Source organism: Cnephaeus nilssonii (assembly GCF_951640355.1).
Source record: "Cnephaeus nilssonii genome assembly, chromosome: 2".
Taxonomy (NCBI): domain Eukaryota; kingdom Metazoa; phylum Chordata; class Mammalia; order Chiroptera; family Vespertilionidae; genus Cnephaeus; species Cnephaeus nilssonii.
Window position 1 is genome coordinate 113,130,112 of NC_137073.1, and position 19,091 is coordinate 113,149,202.

Here is a 19,091-nt window from a genome sequence, read left to right on the forward strand (position 1 = left end):
AATGAGTGAATTACATGGGGGCAGGAGCTGCTGGTATAAAAAGGAGGAATTGACTATCTTGGTATGGATTAGGGTCTGGTAGAGCAGATGGAAAGTAGACACATCCTTAGAAAATGAGCTATTTCGTGTAATTGTTTTAGAGCCAAATTATACACATGCTTTCTCTTTATGTATTTGCTTCCTATTAAATACTAAAGAGTATTTCCCCACATGCCTATTTAGTCTTATTATTACAAGAAATGACAGTCTTTTTCGTTTGATTACTAATAATTTATTTCTTGCACTCCTGTGATTTCAGAGCCCGCCTACTTGAGTTCATGTTTTAGAAATAGGTTAAAGCCGTGGTCGGCAAACTGCGGCTCGAGAGCCACATGCGGCTCTTTGGCCCCTTGGGTGTGGCTCTACCACCAAATACCACGGCCTGGGCGAGTCTATTTTGAAGAAGTGGCGTTAAAAGAAGTTTAAGTTTAAAAAATTTGGTTCTCAAAAGAAATTTCAATCGTTGTGCTGTTGATATTTGGCTCTGTGGACTAATGAGTTAGCCGACCACTGGGTTAAAGGAAAATAACTAACCCAACCTGCCCAATAGTCCTAGAACTGCCTGACAGCTACCGTAGAATTCATTCCCATTTGACGTGAGTGGTGGCTCCTCTGAGTCAGACAGTGCCACGCCTGGAGCAGCCTTGCCAGGCGCCCCCCAGGCCGCCTCCCCACGGAGCCCGAGTGTGTCACCCACGCTGGAGTCTGCCCAGGAGCTTTGGGGAAGTTTCCTACACCGTTAACAACGGCGCCTTGCCAGGATGCAAAAGTTCATTTTTTTCATCAGTACCCGTTGCCCAGACGTCTTCGGACCAGGTTTCTGGCACAGACTTGTTCAGGAAATAGGGCGGGAGGAACACCTATTTGACATTCTAAGTGAAAAAACACTCACAGGGACATTACGCAATGGTCATTTTTAAAAAGTTGGTTGGTGGTGAAGCTCAGGCTCCACATCCTGTGGCTGTGCTTTGTTATGGAAGCAGCAATCCGAGGTTCCCGCAGTGCCAGCAACAGGGTACTGTCGCCAGGCTGCTCAATCTAGCAGGTTAAAATGGAACGTCGGTGTTCGAAGTGTGCACAAACCCGCTTGTTTTCTGATCCGACTTACAAGTGAAAGAAATTAATGGACAGCAGATTTCCAGGAGAAAATCAACTGTCCTACTCATTTGGCCCTGGAGTCCTGTACATTTGCCTTGATTTGACATGAAGGTCAATAAATGTTGCCCTAGGATTCATATCCCATCTGAAAATTAACTTTAGCAAGGGTAGTGGTGGTGATCAGCATTAGTTTGAAGTCGCAGAGGAGATAAAATATTTATTAACCCCCCAAAAGAAAGGGAAAGTTCCCAGTAACTAAAGCCTTGATCATAGTATAAGTATTTTTTAACCCTACTTTATTTCTATAAGATATAACTTTATAATTTCTCTTTTATTTTTTTCTTCAATATATTGCAATTTTCTAGAAGCCCATGTAGGTATATGCACATGCACGTGTAAATATATATATATGTATATATATATATATATATATATACACACAGATATATATACACTAATATCTGTTTTGAAAACAGCAATTTACATAAATTTCTCTGTAATAAAAAACAATAGTTTATAATCAAATATTTATTATAATTTTAAATGTCTAAGCATTAATCAATTAATCAATTTTTATTTTTTTAAATCTTTATTGTTGAAAGTATTACATATGTCCCCTTTTTTCCCCCATTGACCCCTTCTAGCTTGTCCCCACCCCCCTACCTCCACCCCCACCCCAGGCCCTCACCACCCCATTGTCTGTGTCCATGGGTTGTGCATATATGCACACAAGTTCTTTGGTTGATCTCTTACCACCCACCCACCCTCCCCTGCCTTCCCTCTGAGATTCCTCAGTCTGTTCCATGCTTCTGTGTCTCGGGATCTATTTGGCTTATCAGTTTATTTTGTTTATTAGATTCCACATACTAGTATGAGTGAGATCATGTGATACGTGTCTTTCTCTGACTGGCTTATTTCACGTAGCATAATACTCTCCAGGCGCCTCCATGCTGTCTCAAAGGGTAAGTAGTTATTAACTACTGGAGGCCCAGTGCACAGATTTGTGCACCAGTGGGGTCCCTCAGCCTGGCCTGTGCCCTCTCGCAATCCGGGACCCCTTCGGGGGTTCTAGTAGTGCGCGAAGTGGCAGGCGGCCAGGGAGGAGCCCGAGCCCGGGCCTGGCGCCGCTCCCGCTCATCCTGGCCCCGCTGTGCCTGCCACTGCCGCCTGGCAGCGCTGCCGCAGAGGCAGGAGAGGCTCACGCAGCAACAGCTGTGCTTGCCAGCCGTGAGCCCAGTGTCTGTTGCCCATCGGTCAAGGGAGCGGCGCTCCCACTGTGGCAGCGCACTGACCACCAGGGGGCAGATGAGCATCTGCCCCCCTGGTGGTCAGTGCACGTCATAGCAACTGGTCAACTGGTAGCTCGATGTCTTTGGCTTTTATACATAGACTAGAGGCCCGGTGCACGAAATTCGTGCACGGGGGTCCCTCAGCCCAACCTGCACCCTCTACAATCCAGGAGCTCTCAGGGGGTGTCCTACTGATGGCTCAGGCCCACTCCCGTGGTTCTCTGCTCTCTGCGGGCCTGGAGGTTTCGCTGCAGCCATGGAGATGAAGCCCCCATGCCCTGCTCTCCGCTTTCTACCGGCCTCCCCATGCGCCATGCGAAGGAAGCCCCAATGCCCTGCAGTGTGCTCTGTCTGCCAGGCCTGGGGGCTTTGAGGACACCGACACACTAAGGAAGCCGCCATGCCCTGCTGTCCCGGCCCGGCTCTGTTTGCAGGGCCTGGGGCTTCCCCACTGCCGCCGAAGCCGCCATGCCCTGCTGTCCCGGCCCAGCTCTGTTTGCAGGGCCTGGGGCTTCCCCGCTGCCGCCGAAGCCTCCATGTCCTGCTGTCCAGGCTCTGACTGCCGTGTCTGGGGGCAGATCAAAAACCCCTCCCGAGGCAGATCCAGCTTCGCTGCTCCTGCGGACAGGCTGGACACTCCAGCAGTGGAGCTGAGCGGACTGGGCGCCGCCATCTTGTGGCTATGGGGGCCGCCATTTTTGTCACGGAGTGATGGTTAATTTGCATATTACTCTATTATTAGATAGGACTAGAGGCCTGGTGCACGAAATTCTGCACGGGTAGGGTCCCTAGGCCTGGCCGGCAATCAGGGCTGATCTGTGGGGTGACCGGTGGGTGATTGGGGGAGCCCCCACTCGCAGCTGCCTTGGCTGGCCTGGCACCACCCGCTTGCCGGCCCCTCCTCCCCCCCACCGCCACAGGTCGGGCCGGTGGGCTGGGGGCAGCTCCTGTGTTGAGCGTCTGCCCCCTGGTGGTCAGTGTGCGTCATAGCAACTGGTAGTTCCGCAGGTCGGTCCATTTGCATTTAGGCTTTTATTATATAGTGTGTGCAGAGCCCTGGGGGTCTCACTGAGAGGCATGGAACATGGGAGACTGTAGACGGGGAGATGAGATGTGCCCAAGGAAGGCCTTCGCCGCGAAGCTTTCCCAGCGGGAACGGCAGGAGGCAGGTGGGTGACAGAGGTAAAGAGGATGCCAGACTGGAAAACCAAGCTGGGCCAGCGCACTGGACACAGACAGGGACGCCGTCGGCCCAGCGGCTGGACTCGGGGAAGCTGAGGCGTGGAACTGTGAGCCAACGCCTGCGGTTTTTCTAGCGGCTTCTCTGCGCAGTGTTGAAGGCAGTGCTAAGAAATGAAAAAGAAGTGGGAGCTGGAGACCAGGAAAAGAGGACTCTCGATGCACTTCCCAGGAGTGAATCGCTTCCACAGGGACAGGAGGGGAGGATTTCCTTGGCTGACCGGCTGTGCTGCTGAGATCTGATGGCCTTCAGCCTCTCACCCCAGCACCCCCCCCCCCCTTCTGGTTGTCCTGAACCCTCCGTGACTTGGGCAGTGCGTCCAGTCCTCCCTGCGGGCCTCCCTCTCCTTCCTGCGTTACCTGCACCGGCACCTGAATTCGCTCTAAGCCAGAGTCCGCCTTCGGGTGGCGCCCTTGTCCTGCCCAGCCCAGTCCTGCTAGGGAGGCTCGGTTGGTTCCTTGGGGGATTGATTGCAGGGAGGTGAATACAGCCATGACCTCCACCACCTGTCAACACCCATCCACGCACCCACGCCTTCCTTTTCTTTGAAATCCTCGAAAACACAGACACCGCGGCTGGAGGAACAGCAGGTTTTCCGTGACGCCAGCACCTGCCCGTGGCTCTGGGCTCCGGGAGGTCATACAGCCTACCAGACCAGGCGCCCGGTCTCCGGGGACGGCAGGACCCAGCCCTCGTCGGGCCCCAGAGCAGTGGGCGCGGGAGGCAGGGACAGGAACGTGGCTGACAGCCGGCGGCAAGAAGGAGGACAAACCGCCCCAGCCCGGCGCCCAGGTCTCCATCAGCGTCCCTGTCCGGCGCCCACACCGCCCGCTGCGCTCGGAGAGCCCACGCACATTCCTTCCCCAGGGGCTGCCCGCCTCCGCCTCCCGCCTCCCTCCGCCCCTCCTCCTCCGCCCCGTCTCCTTTCCCCTCTCCTCCCGCTGGTCACACAGTCTCCCCCCAGGAAAGCGAACCCCCTTTCATCCCGAATCGCCACGAGCGCAGCCAGCCCCGCAGAAGTGGAAGCGTGGCCCTCGGTGGGCGTGTCCGGGGGTTGCGCCCCCGCCCCGCCCCGTGCGCGACCGACCGCGGCCAAATTCAAGTGCGCGCAGGACGCGGCGGGTCTGAGCCCGCTCGCTCCGCAGTCGGACCCGGGAAAGCAGCCTGCCCTCGGGGCCCCGGACTTTAAAAGGGCCCCCCCCCCCCGCCCCGAGAAGCCGGGGTGTGAAGGCGGAGCCTCCGGGCCGGCAGCGCCCTCCCTCCCCGAGGGCCAGCCCTCGCCCGTCTTCCCAGCCCCGGGCAGCCGGCGCGGCCGGCGGGATCCCTCTCCGCGGAGGCAGAGGTCCCTTTAAGGTCCGCTCTCGGCGGACTTTAGCCCAAACGGCCGCGGCGTTGGCTTTATTTGTCCACGTCCCGCGGAGCCTGGGCGGCTGCCAGGCCCTCCGCAGGGCGGGCGCGCGAAGGGGCGGGCGGCGTGGCGCCGCGTCTGGGATGTGACACGCGTGGAGCGGACTTAGAAGCCTCCGTGGGAGACACGGGAGAGCCCTCTGCGGCTCCGGGACGCCCCGGCCGGCGGCACAGACAGCGACCGAGACGAGACGCGCCGCGGAGGGCGGCGGCGGAGTGGCCCAGCGCGCGCGGCTCCCGCTCCCGCTCCCGCCGGCTCCCGCCCTGCGACCCGCGGCCGCTCCGGCCATGGCCCCCCGGCGCGCCGCCCGCCCGGGGCTCGCCGTCCCCCGCTGCTGGCTCCTCTCCGGTGAGTGAGCATCTCCTGCGCGCGGGGGGCTCGGGAGGGAGGCGCCGGGGCGCTGGGGACTCGCGGGCGCTCCGAGCGGCCGTCTGGGCAGGTTGGGGACGGAGCGGAGCTCCGCGTCTGGCCTTGGACAGGAGTGGGTGTTGCGGTCGGTTCGCCGCCCGCCGCCCCGGCGGTGGGAGGGAGGCAGCGCCGGGAACGGGACGGGGGAGCCGGCTTCTCGAGTTCAAGTTGTTTGGACGACGTGCGCGCGTCGCGGGCTGTGCCGCCGGCGCCCCCTCCTTCCCGGCGCGGAGGTAACTAGAGGGCGCCTGACGCCGGCCGGGGACCGGGGAGCGCCTACCCTCAGGTTGCTCCCGGGCGGGCACGGCGGCCTCTTCCTGCGGCCAAGTTTGCAGTTTTCCAGCGGCGCAAGGACGCGGAGGAATTCGGGGGGAACGCTGCTGGTCCCGGAACGCGGCCCCGGGACCGGGCTCTGGAGCGGAGGGAGGAACATGCCCTGCAAAGGGACCGGGCGAAGCGCACAGAACGCAGCGGGGTGTGTGCTGTGGTTGTAGAAAGAGGCACTTTGAGGGGGGACCTAAGCTCAGTGGAGATGCAAGTGCCACCCGATTTAGAGAAAGTTGGCCCCTCGTATTTTCCAAGATTTTTCCCAAGATTAACCCGTGGTCAGAGCTTTCTTTCTTTCTTTCTTTCTTTCTTTCTTTCTTTCTTTCTTTCTTTCTTTCTTTCTTTCTTTCTTTCTTTCTTTCTGTTACTAGTTACTGATTGGAGAGGGAAAGTTGCAATGGTCAAAGGGAGAAGGCAGATGGGTGCCGTTTTGTGTTTTTAAAAACTGACCTGATGAAGGGTTTAATGAATGGTTGGCTTTGGGGAGTAACGTCAGAATTCAGTTGTTCAGCGTCCTCACAGCCGGTGCTTATTGCTGCTGTTCATCTAGTATTTTACCCCCAAAACGGGGGAGCCGGCCCGTGTGGCCTGGCGTGGAGGGCCCAGGATTAACCTGCAGGCAGATCCCTTGGAAATGGGTGCCCAGCAAGCAGAGCTTCCTCTTTTTTTCACAGAGGGCTGGTGTAGAGTTAATGATGAGCCACTGGCAGTTCATCTGAACAGTTTCCACTCCTCAGGAAACGTCCAGTAACCCACACAGCGGCGACCGAATGGTTTAATGTATCAGCTCCTGTCACTGCCCTTTATACGTCTGACCTCTGATGCTCTTTCCGGCTCAGATTGTTTGGAGGTGACTTGCCTGTTTTCGTTGTGCAAAATCGGAATTGCTTCCTAACTATTCAAACAGTGCCTTTTTCCCGTTACCAAGTAAGCAGTCACTAAGGCAGAAATGGTCAAATGATACTTGCATAGCCTCCAAAAAGACAAGAACAAGACTTGAGAAAATATTGGCTAAGAAGTTACTTTTCATTTATGTATAACTTTCTTACGTACACGTATAACTATTTCTGTATCTGTCTGCACAGAGAAGCATGTTTGGGTTCCGCTACTTTTCTCTCTCCATCCTACAGCCGCCGCAGGCTGCGCTCTGTGGGTGTTCTGCATTTGCTGGGATGACCTGCCTGGCTAAGTCCAGGAAGGGACTTAAAGGGAAATGGTGCCGAGATATTTCAAAATGACATAATTACATTTACTTCCCTCTTCTGTGTGTACATGTGTATACATCTGCATGTTACTCAATCACATTGAAATGTAGAATGTGAAAAGTTACTGTGTCTCAATCAACAGCTTCCTCACAGGCCATATTTACGCCGGTTTCACAAGGCAAGGATCTGAAGTTGGACTTTTCTTTGCTGGTCCTGTCAGTCGTCAGGTTGTCAGGTTGCTTGGAAACTTCCCATGGAGGCATCGAGTCCACACCCAACCTGGGTCCCAGCCCCAGCACCCCCCCCCTCCCCCGCTGCGCGTACTCCTTCAGGGCCAACTTCCTGTCTCCAGTCTGAACCCAGCCTCTACCCTGTCCTGCTCACAAGTAATTCTCATTATACCTTCGTTTTTAGTCAGAACACTCTGGTGGTTCCTTGTCGTCTTCAGATAAAGTAAAACATTCTCGACTGGCCATGCAGGTGTGGCCTCATCTAGCTCCCTGTATCCCCTTCGACCCCCCTGTCGGTCTCCTGCTGCTGTGGGAACAGAGTGCCACGGATTGGATGGTTTCAAACAAGACACATGCCCTCCCTTCCAGGTCCGCAGCTCAGCAGTCTCCGAGCCGGGCAGGCGGGCTCCAGGGGCAGTCTGTGTCCCGCTGCGGGGCCGCCTGCAGTCCGGGCTTGTGGCTCCCTCCACCACCTCCCAAGCCGGCAGAGTGGCCTCTTCAGATCTTTCCTCGCCTCTGACGCTATTGCCCGCTTCCCACAGGCCCCTCCTCATTACCTTGGCCCCCTGACCGGTCCAGGGTCCTCTCCCATCCCAAGGTCCTCCAGGCAGTCACATCTGCCAAGTCCCTCTTGCCCTATAAGGAAACGTATTCTCAGGCTCCAAGGATTGGGACGTGGGCATCTTTGGGGGCATTATTTTGCGTATTAAAATCTCTCAACATAGCCCTGCCAGGTGTGGCGCAGCTGGTTGGAGCATCGTCCTGTCCTGTAGGCCGCAGGTGGCAGGCTCTACTCCCGGTCAGGGGGTCAGGGCACACACCCAGGTTGCAAGTTCAATCCCCCGGTGGACCCCCAATAGGGCACATGTGGAAAGCAATCAATGGATGTTTCGCTCTGGCATTGGCGTCTCTCTCTCTCTCTCTCTCTCTCTCTCCCCCTCGTTTTCACTCTCTAAAAATCAATTCTTTTAAAAAACAAACAAACCCGAACATACGCTTCCCATGATAGCAGTCACAGTTCCTTACTTTGTCCATGATCCTCTTGCTCACGTTGCTACCGTGGCTGTGACCTCCTTGTTTTATGCATCTAGAAGAGAACTCCGCCCTTCCCCCCCACCACCACTGCCCTCTAAACACACGCTCGCTCCCCAGCTCGCTCCCCAGCCTTCCCAACCTGTTTCCATCACAGCAAACCGCCGCCCCCTGATACGAAGGTTTCCACTGGGTTAGAACTGTCTCGCATTGGCAGTTTCCAATATTTAAAAATGGTTCATTTGGAAAGATGTCCTCCCTTTTGACCAAATAAAGCCTTCATGGTTATTTCACGTATGTCAGAGTCCCAGCCAAAAACTAGCGGCACATAGAAAGGGTTCAGCGGAAGGGAGTTGAAGAAAGGGACTGTTTACAGAGAAACTGAGGAGATGGGGGAGCCCCTAAGGATAGACAATAGTGGGAAGAAAAGCCACTACCTTCCTGGCCTGAGGATGGGCACCCTGTCCCCTGGACCTAGAACCCCAGCTCTGGGAGGGGGTCCCCGGGACAGGAGCTGCGGCCCTGGGAGGAGGCACACAGCTGGGGCCAGAACTGAAGTCCAGCAGGGAGGGGGCAGGGGAATACCCCCTTTCTTCCCACTCCCTCCTTTTGTGCCCACCCCTCCCACTGGCCATGTCCAAATAGACTTCAACTTCCCAGAGGTCAAAGGTCAAACATACACCGGAGGAGAAATAACACAACCTAATGATGCGAGGCACATATGCATTGACATGTTATGCGTGAGCCCCCACGCCAGGAACTTTGCATGTATGATTTCATTTCAGTCTTACACAAAGGGAAGCATGTGGAACTCTTACCCATAGTTTAGAGACGAAGGAACCGGAAGAGGTTAAATCAGTTTATCCGAAGTCACACCAGCAGTGAAGGGCAAGTCCTGCGCTCAGCTCAGGTCTCGGCCTCACAGCTCCTGCGCTGAAACCTGCCATCCGCGCTGTCTGAATGTCAGTCCTTTTCCTTCTTGCTCAACCTCCACGTGTTAAACCCAGGAATCTCTGAAAGACGGATAAGGATCTAAGTAATGACGTGAGCGAGTCTGTTCTCATGGCTGTGAGGTTCAGAGTGAAATCAGACAGTCTTCTTCTTGCCCCGCACTGAGTATAACCGAATGAGAGTGCTCTCTCTGGTTATTAGGGTACCACCATAGGGTGGCCCCTCGGGAAGGTACAGGCCTCTCCTTCCTAGAAGGAGTTTCCTTAGCCTGGAAGGAAGGGTCTTCTCTTGTGACTTTCTTCACGGGCAAGATCTCCTATTCAAAATGAAGTCCAGTGGGGCGACGGCTGAACATGGGAGGAAGCCAGCCACTCGCCTGTAGCAAGCAGGTGGCCTCCACTGGCTGACAGTGGATGGCCGGGAATCACAGAAGATGGAGAGACTTTTCGGTCATTATAATATCTCTAAAGACAGCGGTAAACTCACAGGATTTGTGTTGCTAGTTTCCATAGGAACAACTGTAAACCTACTTTTGCCCCACCCTGTATATTCAGAAAATTAAGGATCAAAATGCCTTTTTTTTTTTTTTTTACCTACACTGTTCTTCTGTTGTATGAAACACCAAATAGGGCATTTGAATTCATGTTAAAAACTTGAGGAGAAAGCTATTTGGCGTTGTTGCCACAATGCTACTGTCAGAATACACTGCCCATTCAGAGCGTCTGTGACTGGAGAATTGTATTCGCTCTCAAAGCAAGGGCAGTATCGAGACATGGAAATGAGCCGAATAGCCCGGTCAGTGTCTCAGAGGTTGAGCATTGACCTATGACCCAGGAGGTCACGGTTTGATTCCTGGTCAGGGCACATGCCCGGGTTGCAGGCTCGATCCCCATTAGGGAGGCCATGCAAGAGGCAGCAGATCAGTGATTCTCTCTCATCGTTGATGTTTCTCTCTCTCTCTCCCTCTTTCTTCTTCTCTGACATCAATAAAAAGAAATGAGCCGAATATATTCCCGTCCGCGAGATACTGAGCTTCTTTCCGCTCCTGGTTTGTGCCAGCGTCTCCGGAGCCGCTGGGCCTTTGCGTAGAGTTACTCACACTGCAGTGACGCTCAAGCCCCCATGGGAATGTCATTTCCAAGAAACCCACTGGACTAAATCGCACCCCCTCCCCCAGAAACCCAAGGACCTTTGCTTCTGTAACACATCACACGATGCTATAATTAAACTAGAGGCCTGGTGCACGGAATTCGTGCCTGGGTAGGGTCCCTAGGCCTGGCTGGCAATCAGGGCCAATCTGCAGGGCAACTGGCGGGGTGATCAGCCCCCCCCGCCCCCCCCCCCACTGGCACCCGCCTTGGCTGGCCTGGCGCTGCCCACTTGCCGGCCCCGCCTTCTGCCGCCGCCTCTGCCGGTCAGGGCCTGCGGGCTGGGGGCAGCTCTTGCTTTGAGCATCTGCCCCTTGGTGGTCAGTGCACGTCATAGTGACTGGTCGTTGTTCCGCCGTTCAGTCGATTTGCATATTAGACTTTTATTACATAGGACATCTGGCTGTCTTCCCAGCTTGCTGTGTGTTCTGTGAGGGCAGGATCTTTGTTAATTGTCCTTAGCCTCTAAGAATAACGTATTGAGTGATTCATGAAAGAATACAGACAAACTCATAAAATACTTAAGGGGTCACGTTGTCTCCTTTAATGATATCCCCACCACATTGACACCTAATTGAATGGGAACTGCCGTCAACTGAGTACTGCACCATCATTTAACCACCGCTGAGAAAGCGAAGTGCTGCCTGACTATCAGCTGTCCCCTGGTTCCAGGGGCGATGTGCATCTGGTCATCACAATCAATAACACGCAGGAGGCTACGTGGCCCTTTTCTACCTCATTTCTTTGTAGTTTAGAAAGGGCGTCATTAAAGTTGAAACACACTCTGTCTGGATACAAACGACATTGCTTCTGGATACAAAGATGTGAACACTGTCCCTCTCAGTTCTCCCCCAGAGTCAGGCTTGTCTCTGCCTCGGGGCTAATTGCTCCTCTGGCACCAGCAGCCTCACCAGAACCTAACTCAGAGCTTCCTCTCAATCCCTCTAAAAGGAAGCCCCCGGGGAAAGGTGATGGTACAAAAACCAAACCCTAACTTTCTGTCCTAGTGCAGGGTCAGAGGGCGCTGTGAAGGGATCTAGTTCTCATCTAATGTCCTCTCTCATTTACAAGGACGACTGGAAGTCAGCGAAGTCTTAGAAGGAGGTAAAAGTGTATGCTGCTTGGTGTTAAGAATTCACTTTAGCCCAGCTGGCATGGCTCAGCGGTTGAGCGTCAACCTATGAACCAGGAGGTCACAGTTGGATTCCGGTCAAGGGCACATGCCCGCGTTGCTGGCTCCATTCCCAGTAGGCGGGGCGTGCAGGAGGCAGCCGATCCATGATTCTCTCTCATCATTGATGCGTCTGTCTCTCTCTCCTCCCTTCCTCTCCGAAATCAATAAAATAATTTATTTTTAAAAATTCACTTTAGTGCTAAAACATTAATATTGCTTTATCTAAATAGTAGATCTCCATCAACAGAACAAGTGAGAAATATGAACTGAAAAATCACTGTAATTCAGATATTCAAGGGAATGGAGATACATGCCTTGTTGGTATGATTTTATTTATTTGGTAGGAGGCTTTGTATTGTCTAGTGACAACTGCAAGTCCGTATTTGTAATCGCAGGAAATGTAGGTAGTGAGTACAAGTTCCTTAAACAAAGTAAACTTGCCCTTTTCCTTTCCCCTTGGACTGAATTTGCCGAATAAGGCCACACGGGCATCTTTTTACAGTCTGAGGTTAAAACAATTGCATTTACTGCTGGATTTTCATAACCAGAGCTCTGGCTGTAAAGATCACTTTCCAAATCGTGTACAATAAAAGCAACTATTGTTATACACTATTCTAAGAGATTTTAAAGGTCTTCCCTTCAACAAGATGTTTAAAATAATCATTTTACTTATCTGACCGTGGGTATCTCAAGAATTGAAATAGGTTTGTAGAAACTTACCTTAAGAGTAATCTTTTCAAAAGCTAGGAACATTGTAAAGCAGCCTGAGACTTCCTACTTGTAAGATATTTGTGACAGACAGGCTTACAGCTCCGAATCAGAGGGGAGCGAACACCCACTCCTTCTTTCATGCCGTAACTGTGAGGAGGGCGTTGCTGCGCTGGCCTTCAGGAACACAGAGACAGATGGAAGGCGGTCTGTGCCCTTAAAAGGCTCCCAGCCGAGAGAAGCCACAGAAGCAAAGAAGCTCTGGGGGCAGAGCCTTCAGGTGCTCTGAGGAGGGCAAGGTGAGTCTAGTTGTAGCGGAGTAAGCTGTGCACAAGAAGACCAGGGAGAGCCCAGAAAACGCATGCAGCCCCTCCTGTGCGAAGCCAAGGTGTTGGGACAGGAGTTCCACCGCTCCGGAGCCCCGCCTCCCTGCTGCTGTCACACAGCCCACGTGGAGCCCATTGTAACAGGAAGGAGGAAGGAACCCAATGCGTGTGCCACTTTGTACAGCAGGACTGGCCTCAGGCTGCCCTGGAGGGGAGGTGCTACTATAAGTGAATGCACCCAGCACGCTGGCCACCCATCAGTTTGGCTGAGCCATGTTTTCCCAAGGCCGAATGGTGACGCCGCGTTAAAGGGAGCATTCGCCCCTGGCTAGGTCTAATCCGGGTATCTAGCTCCAAGCCAGGCACTGAGAGACTCGGCATAGCACCTTCCAGGTTACAGAGCGCTGCAGTGTACCACGGAGCATCCTCTCATCAGGACCCCAAAAAGGTGTCAAATGAGGAAGGCAGGACCAATACCCTTATTTACACTTTCGAATGAAAAGCGTCCGGTTCGTAGAGGTTAGGAGAATTGATCTCAAGTTGCTGGAATCGAACTCAAAAAGACCAGAACTCAGGTCTGCTGACTCTTGGTGTGCAAGTATTAAACTCAGTACCGATGTTTAACAGCTAGCGTGGGCCTTAGCAAGAATCCAATTCAAAAGGTACTATGCAGGACTGAAAATAAATGTGTTAGGGTGAGATTATGGCTACTGTGTTAATTTTTTAAATACTGTTGCAGCATACTTTTTACACTTAAAACAGTTGTTAGTTATTGAATTCAATCCCCTCAACTCTTAAGGAAAAGAAACTGAGTTTCAAAGCACTGCCTAAAGTTACAGGAAAACATCAGACAGGGTAAGAATTTCAATCCAGGAAGCTTGACTTCTAGCTCGTCTTTTTTTTTTTTTTTTTTTTTTTTTAGACACTAGAAGTATATCAACAGCAACAAATTGAAAACTTTTGGAGGTCATAACACCACTAACGTTTTTTCTTCTGGAGAGATTAACAGAAATAAGATACTATAGAAAAAATAGATACAAAGTTACTGATGTAAAGGTTTCTGTTTTCAAAACAATAAATTACTATAAAATTAGAATGTAAAGCAACAGAGGTAAGTCATGGTCTTTTCCTCGTGTCCTCACGTTTTTGCTGAATTCAGTAAAGAATGAGAGTACCATAGGCTGCTATAGAATTATAGCAGTTTTAAAGGAAGAGGAATTACTTTTTAGGCTAAATTGTTAAATTAAATGAACTATAGTTGAGAAAATATCGGTGCCTTATCGCATTACATTACCTGTGACAGTGTTCATAGAGCTGCCTGGTGACATCTGATCCTCTCCGCTTGTCATTCTGGCATCCAGATACAAGTGCCTACTGTGTGCAGGGGACTCTGCCAGGGCCCCGGGGGGATCCACTCGGAGTTGAATAAGAAGAAACGCGCTGTGGAAGGTCCCAGACTTGTGTATTAAGATTTGTGCCCAAGGCAATCCTCCTTTCAGCCCTGTCTCCCGGGTTCAGGCGGCAAGCTTCCCTCAGTGCCACTCGCCATAGCCACGCAGGAGGATGCTGAGAGGGGTGTGCACGGACGCCCCTGCCCCCCACCCTCTCTTAACTCAGGAGGAGCTTGCGGGGCGTTTTCCACTCGCTGGGCTTTCTAAGAGGCAACCCCCAACTCTCAAGCCGCCCCACCCGCGGCAAAGGCTGAGTGACTTAAGGGTTCACTTTAAAACCAATTCTGTAGCTGTCAGATCCGGGTCCGAGTGATCCCGTTCCCCACTCCCAAACCTGGGCTCTCAGCGGTGACCCAGCCCCCACCCGCAAGCCCTCACCCGCGCAGAGCAGGGGGCTGAGGCCGCCCACCCTGGTCTCTGGGACCCTGGGCTCCGGGTGCTGGGACCCTGGGCTCTGGGTGCTGGGACCCTGGGTTCCGGGTGCTGGGACCCTGGGCTCCGGGTGCTGGGACCCTGGGCTCTGGGTGCTGGGACCCTGGGTTCTGGGTGCTGGGACCCTGGGTTCTGGGTGCTGGGAACCTGGGCTCCAGGTTCTGAGACTCTGGGTGCTGGAACCCTGGGCTCCGGGTTCTGGGACCCTGGGTTCTGGGTGCTGGGACCCTGGGTTCTGGGAACCTGGGCTCCAGGTTCTGGGACTCTGGGTGCTGGAACCCTGGGTTCTGGGCTCTGGGCTCCTGGGTCCTGGGGTCCCCTCCGTCCCGGGACCTGCTCTGGCCTCGGCTGATCAGGCCCCCGGCGGCGGGCAGTGCAGCGCCCGAGGGCCGGTGAGGCGAGGGCAAAGCCTACTGTGCGCCTTGGGGCCGGTGGGCATTTGGAGAGCTCCTTTTCGCTTTAGGTGAGCTTTGACACCGGAGGCACCGAGGGAGCAGGCGGAGCGTGGCAGCGGCACGCCGCTTTAACAGCGTCCACTCCCCCACACGCCCCAGGTTCCTCGCAGACAGGGGAGGAGGGGAGGCGCGGAAAGTGCCGCTGGAGCGGTCACATCCCGGACCTGCCTGCGAGGACGGCGCCCGCCTCCCGGGGAGGCTCCGGGGCCGGAGCGCCGCCCCGCGCACTGCGCCTGCGCGCGCGCAAGCTGGGGCCCCGCCCCCCGCCGGACGTCAAACGTGCGCGGGGGCGGGGCAGCGGGAGACGCGGGCTGCGCATGCGCCCTCATTGCATCAGCCCCTGGGCCGGCGCCGGCGGCCGGAGCGCGGACGGGACCGGGTTCCTTAGGGGTCTCTCGTGCCGGTCGGTGGCGGCGCGCCCGAGACTGAGAATGGCGGGGCTGGAGTGAGTGTCCCTGCTCCCCGAGCCGGGGCTGGCCCTTCCTCCCCGCCAGCCGGCGCCCGTAGGAACCTGTAGGCGGGCCCCGCCCCCTTCCCGGCGCGGCCTGCCGGCCGGTCCCCTCCCGCTGGGGACCCCGCGGCCCCGGCGGCTGCGCTGCGCCCCCGCCCGCACCATGAAGCTCCTGAGGAAGGACATCGAGAAGGACAACGCGGGCCAGGTGACCCTGGTCCCCGAGGAGCCCGAGGACATGTGGCACACCTACAACCTGGTGCAGGTGGGCGACAGCCTGCGCGCCTCCACCATCCGCAAGGTGCAGACCGAGTCCTCCACGGGCAGCGTGGGCAGCAGCCGCGTGCGCACCACCCTCACCCTGTGCGTGGAGGCCATCGACTTCGACTCGCAGGCCTGCCAGCTGCGGGTCAAGGGGACCAACATCCAGGAGAACGAGTACGTCAAGATGGGCGCGTACCACACCATCGAGCTGGAGCCCAACCGCCAGTTCACGCTGGCCAAGAAGCAGTGGGACAGCGTGGTGCTGGAGCGCATCGAGCAGGCCTGCGACCCGGCCTGGAGCGCCGACGTGGCGGCCGTGGTCATGCAGGAGGGCCTGGCCCACGTCTGCCTGGTCACGCCCAGCATGACCCTCACGCGCGCCAAGGTGGAGGTCAACATCCCCAGGAAGCGCAAGGGCAACTGCGGCCAGCACGACCGCGCCCTGGAGCGCTTCTACGAGCAGGTGGTCCAGGCCATCCAGCGCCACATCCACTTCGACGTGGTCAAGTGCGTCCTGGTGGCCAGCCCGGGCTTCGTGCGGGAGCAGTTCTGCGACTACATGTTCCAGCAGGCGGTGAAGACGGACAACAAGGTGCTCCTGGAGAACCGGCCCAAGTTCCTGCAGGTAGGGCCCTCTTCCCGGGGCTGAGCATGCGCAGCGGGGGGTTGGGGCGGGAGGTGTGTAGAAACTATTCCGGCCCTGGCCGGTGTGGCTCAGTGGGTAGAGCGGCGGCCTGCGGACTGAAGGGTCCCAGGTTCGATTCCCGTGAAGGGCAGGTACCTGGAGAGGCAACCAATCGATGTCTCTCTCACGTCGGTGTTTCTCTCTGTCTCTCCCTCTCCCTCCCTCTTCCTCCAAAAAAAAAAAATCAATGGAAACAGTATCTCCTGGTGAGGATTAAAATAAATAATAACAACAAAGAAACTATTCCTGAAGCTTTAGACCTGGGAAAAGTGTAAGGGGGGAAAGGCTTCATTTGACGGGGATTGTAAGTGAGAGTGAAAAGAGCTGGCAAATGGATACGGTAAACCGTGGCCCGAGGCTTTAAGCACATGAAGCCTGTTACTGCTTTGGCGTCAGGTCCTGGCGGGCTGAGTGATAGGAGCTCCAAGAGATCCTTTCGTCTAACTTGTCCTTGCGGTTCCAGGTCCACGCCTCCTCCGGGCACAAGTACTCCTTGAAGGAGGCGCTCTGTGACCCCACGGTGGCCAGCCGCCTGTCGGACACGAAAGCCGCCGGGGAGGTGAAAGCCCTGGACGACTTCTATAAGATGCTGCAGCACGAGCCCGACCGCGCCTGCTACGGCCTCAAGCACGTGGAGAAGGCCAACGAGGCCATGGCCATCGACACCCTGCTCATCAGCGACGAGCTCTTCCGGCACCAGGACGTGGCCGCCCGGAGCCGGCACGTGCGGCTGGTGGACAGCGTGAAGGAGAACGCGGGCACCGTGCGGATCTTCTCCAGCCTCCACGTCTCCGGGGAGCAGCTCAGCCAGTTGACCGGGGTGGCCGCCATCCTCCGCTTCCCCGTCCCCGAACTCTCCGACCAGGAGGAGGATTCCAGCTCCGAAGAAGATTGAGGACGGAGCTCACACTCAGATAGTCCTGTTCCTCCTGCCCGCGGCCTCTTCCCGGCAGCCTGGCGACCGAAGCTGCCGGAGCCGTGCTGAGCGGTGCTCGGGGGGCCGGTCACACGAGGCGGTTTGTGGCTGGCGGGACGTGTATTTAAAACTGAACAATAAATTAAAAGGGAATAATCTCCATGCACTACCACTTTTATTGATTAGGATGATTTTACCTCGGAATCAGTTGTTGGCTGTACTCGGAAACGTTTTGTGTATTAATAAGAATCCCTATGTGGCCTTGGGGTAGATCATAAAGTCCCATGCTTCATGCCTTGAAATCGTTTTCCTCAGGAAACGCTCTTCACACTTCATTATCCTCATTTACGCTGTTTATTTGGTTTCTGCCTGGTGGTCTCGCACGATGTGTGTAGGATTCCTTTCTCCCCACTTGCCCTACAGTCCTTTTTTTAAAAAAAATAATTTGCTATTTTCATTGATAGCCAAATAGCAGACCTTTTTGAAGGCAAATTTAACACGTGTTTTTCCTTCAGAGACTTGTTAAGCCAATCATGTTGAAACAACTCGGGGGTTTTCTTTAATTAGGGTTGGTCATAGTTGCTCCAGAGGACCTGTGAACTAGTTCTTTTTAGGTCACAGCTTGGTCTGCAGCTAGGGACTCAGGGTCATCTGTTCCGGGTGCCCTTTTTCAAATGAGACTGTGGGGTCTGACTGGCTGTTAGGTGGCTAATTGGTGGCAAAGTAGGAAGGAGTCCCAGTCTGGACCCGTTTGTTTGCACTGCCACACTGTGTGTATGTTTTGGCCTGTCATAGTGATACTTAGCGCCATCTCTGTGTGTTTTCACATTATTACTGGACTTTCTCTACATTCTAGTATGTTTTTTTTGATGTGCATTTCTAATCATTAAGGAGGGAGCCTTATTGAACTTGCAGCTTGACCCTTTATAATCCTCAGTTCAGCAATAATTAGGAAAAGCCTTATGAGGAAAGAGTGATAATTCATTGTAACCCAGGATCAACGTTCCTACCTCAAGTAGGGACAGATTCTAAGTAAACTTTTTGATCCTCCTCTCTGAGTCTGGGTCTTTCTGCTGGTGTGAGAACCAGGTTTGGGAATTATTTTTTATAAACTTCCCAGCTAATCTGAGCTTTTTATTTGTAATTAGGAATAGATACCTCCATATGCTTTAAATTCACATTTTTACACACCTACATCCTCATTTAAAAATAAGTCAGATTGTCGTTTCATTACAACTCCATGAATATTTAACTTTAAAATATATTAAAAGTATGTTTTTAAGTCATGTAATAGAGGTATGTAAATGAAGCCACCAAGATGATGAACTTCAGAACCCGATTGACAATGAGTCACACTCTCAGGTTTTGGAGATTCGGGGCACCTGTTACTCTCAGTCTATGCAGTACGGTCATTCTGGGCTCTGTGCTCCCCAGTAATAGAAAGCAGGGGAAGAACGCCTGCTGATCATCTAACCCGTCCATCTGAGGCCACAGCTTCTCAAATTTAGCTGCTTGGGAGTTTCAGAAACTCAGTGCCCAGACTGGACCTTTCACCACCACTAGAAATGCTGTGTTTTGGGGTTGGTTTTTTTTTAAAAAAGCTTTCCAGGTGATTCCAGTAGACCAGGCATCCTCAAACTACGGCCCGCGGGCCACATGCGGGTATTTTTGCCATTTTGTTTTTTTACTTCAAAATAAGATATGTGCAGTGTGCATAGGAATTTGTTCGTAGTTTTTTTTAAACTATAGTCCGGCCCTCCAACGGTCTGAGGGACAGTGAACCGGCCCCCTGTTTAAAAAGTTTGAGGACCCCTGCAATAGACCTCAAGGCTAAGAACCACTGACTCAGGCTTT

At 54.1% G+C, this 19,091-nt stretch overlaps 2 protein-coding genes across 2 annotated transcripts in view; both read left to right on the top strand.

The window, feature by feature from the left end:
• The first annotated feature begins 5,288 nt into the window (after window positions 1-5,288).
• ITGA1 (integrin subunit alpha 1) overlaps window positions 5,289-19,091 on the top strand; it is a 113,769-nt gene continuing 99,966 nt past the window's right edge. The window contains exon 1 of the mRNA XM_079790319.1: window positions 5,289-5,422. Coding sequence (XP_079646445.1) covers window positions 5,362-5,422 — 61 coding nt within the window. The 5' untranslated portion in view covers window positions 5,289-5,361. The remainder of the gene's footprint in view (window positions 5,423-19,091) is intronic.
• On the top strand, window positions 14,952-18,292 carry PELO (pelota mRNA surveillance and ribosome rescue factor). The gene is made up of 2 exons (XM_079790334.1): window positions 14,952-16,261; window positions 16,785-18,292. The coding sequence occupies exons 1-2, from the start codon at window positions 15,536-15,538 to the stop codon at window positions 17,214-17,216; spliced, it is 1,158 nt and encodes a 385-aa protein (XP_079646460.1). The 5' UTR covers window positions 14,952-15,535; the 3' UTR covers window positions 17,217-18,292.

Coding starts and splice junctions, on each gene's coding strand:
- PELO (XM_079790334.1), top strand. CDS start 15,536: ATGAAGCTCCTGAGGAAGGACATCGAGAAGGACAACGCGGGCCAGGTG. Junction 16,262..16,784: donor ACCGGCCCAAGTTCCTGCAG/GTAGGGCCCTCT, acceptor TTGCGGTTCCAG/GTCCACGCCTCCTCCGGGCA.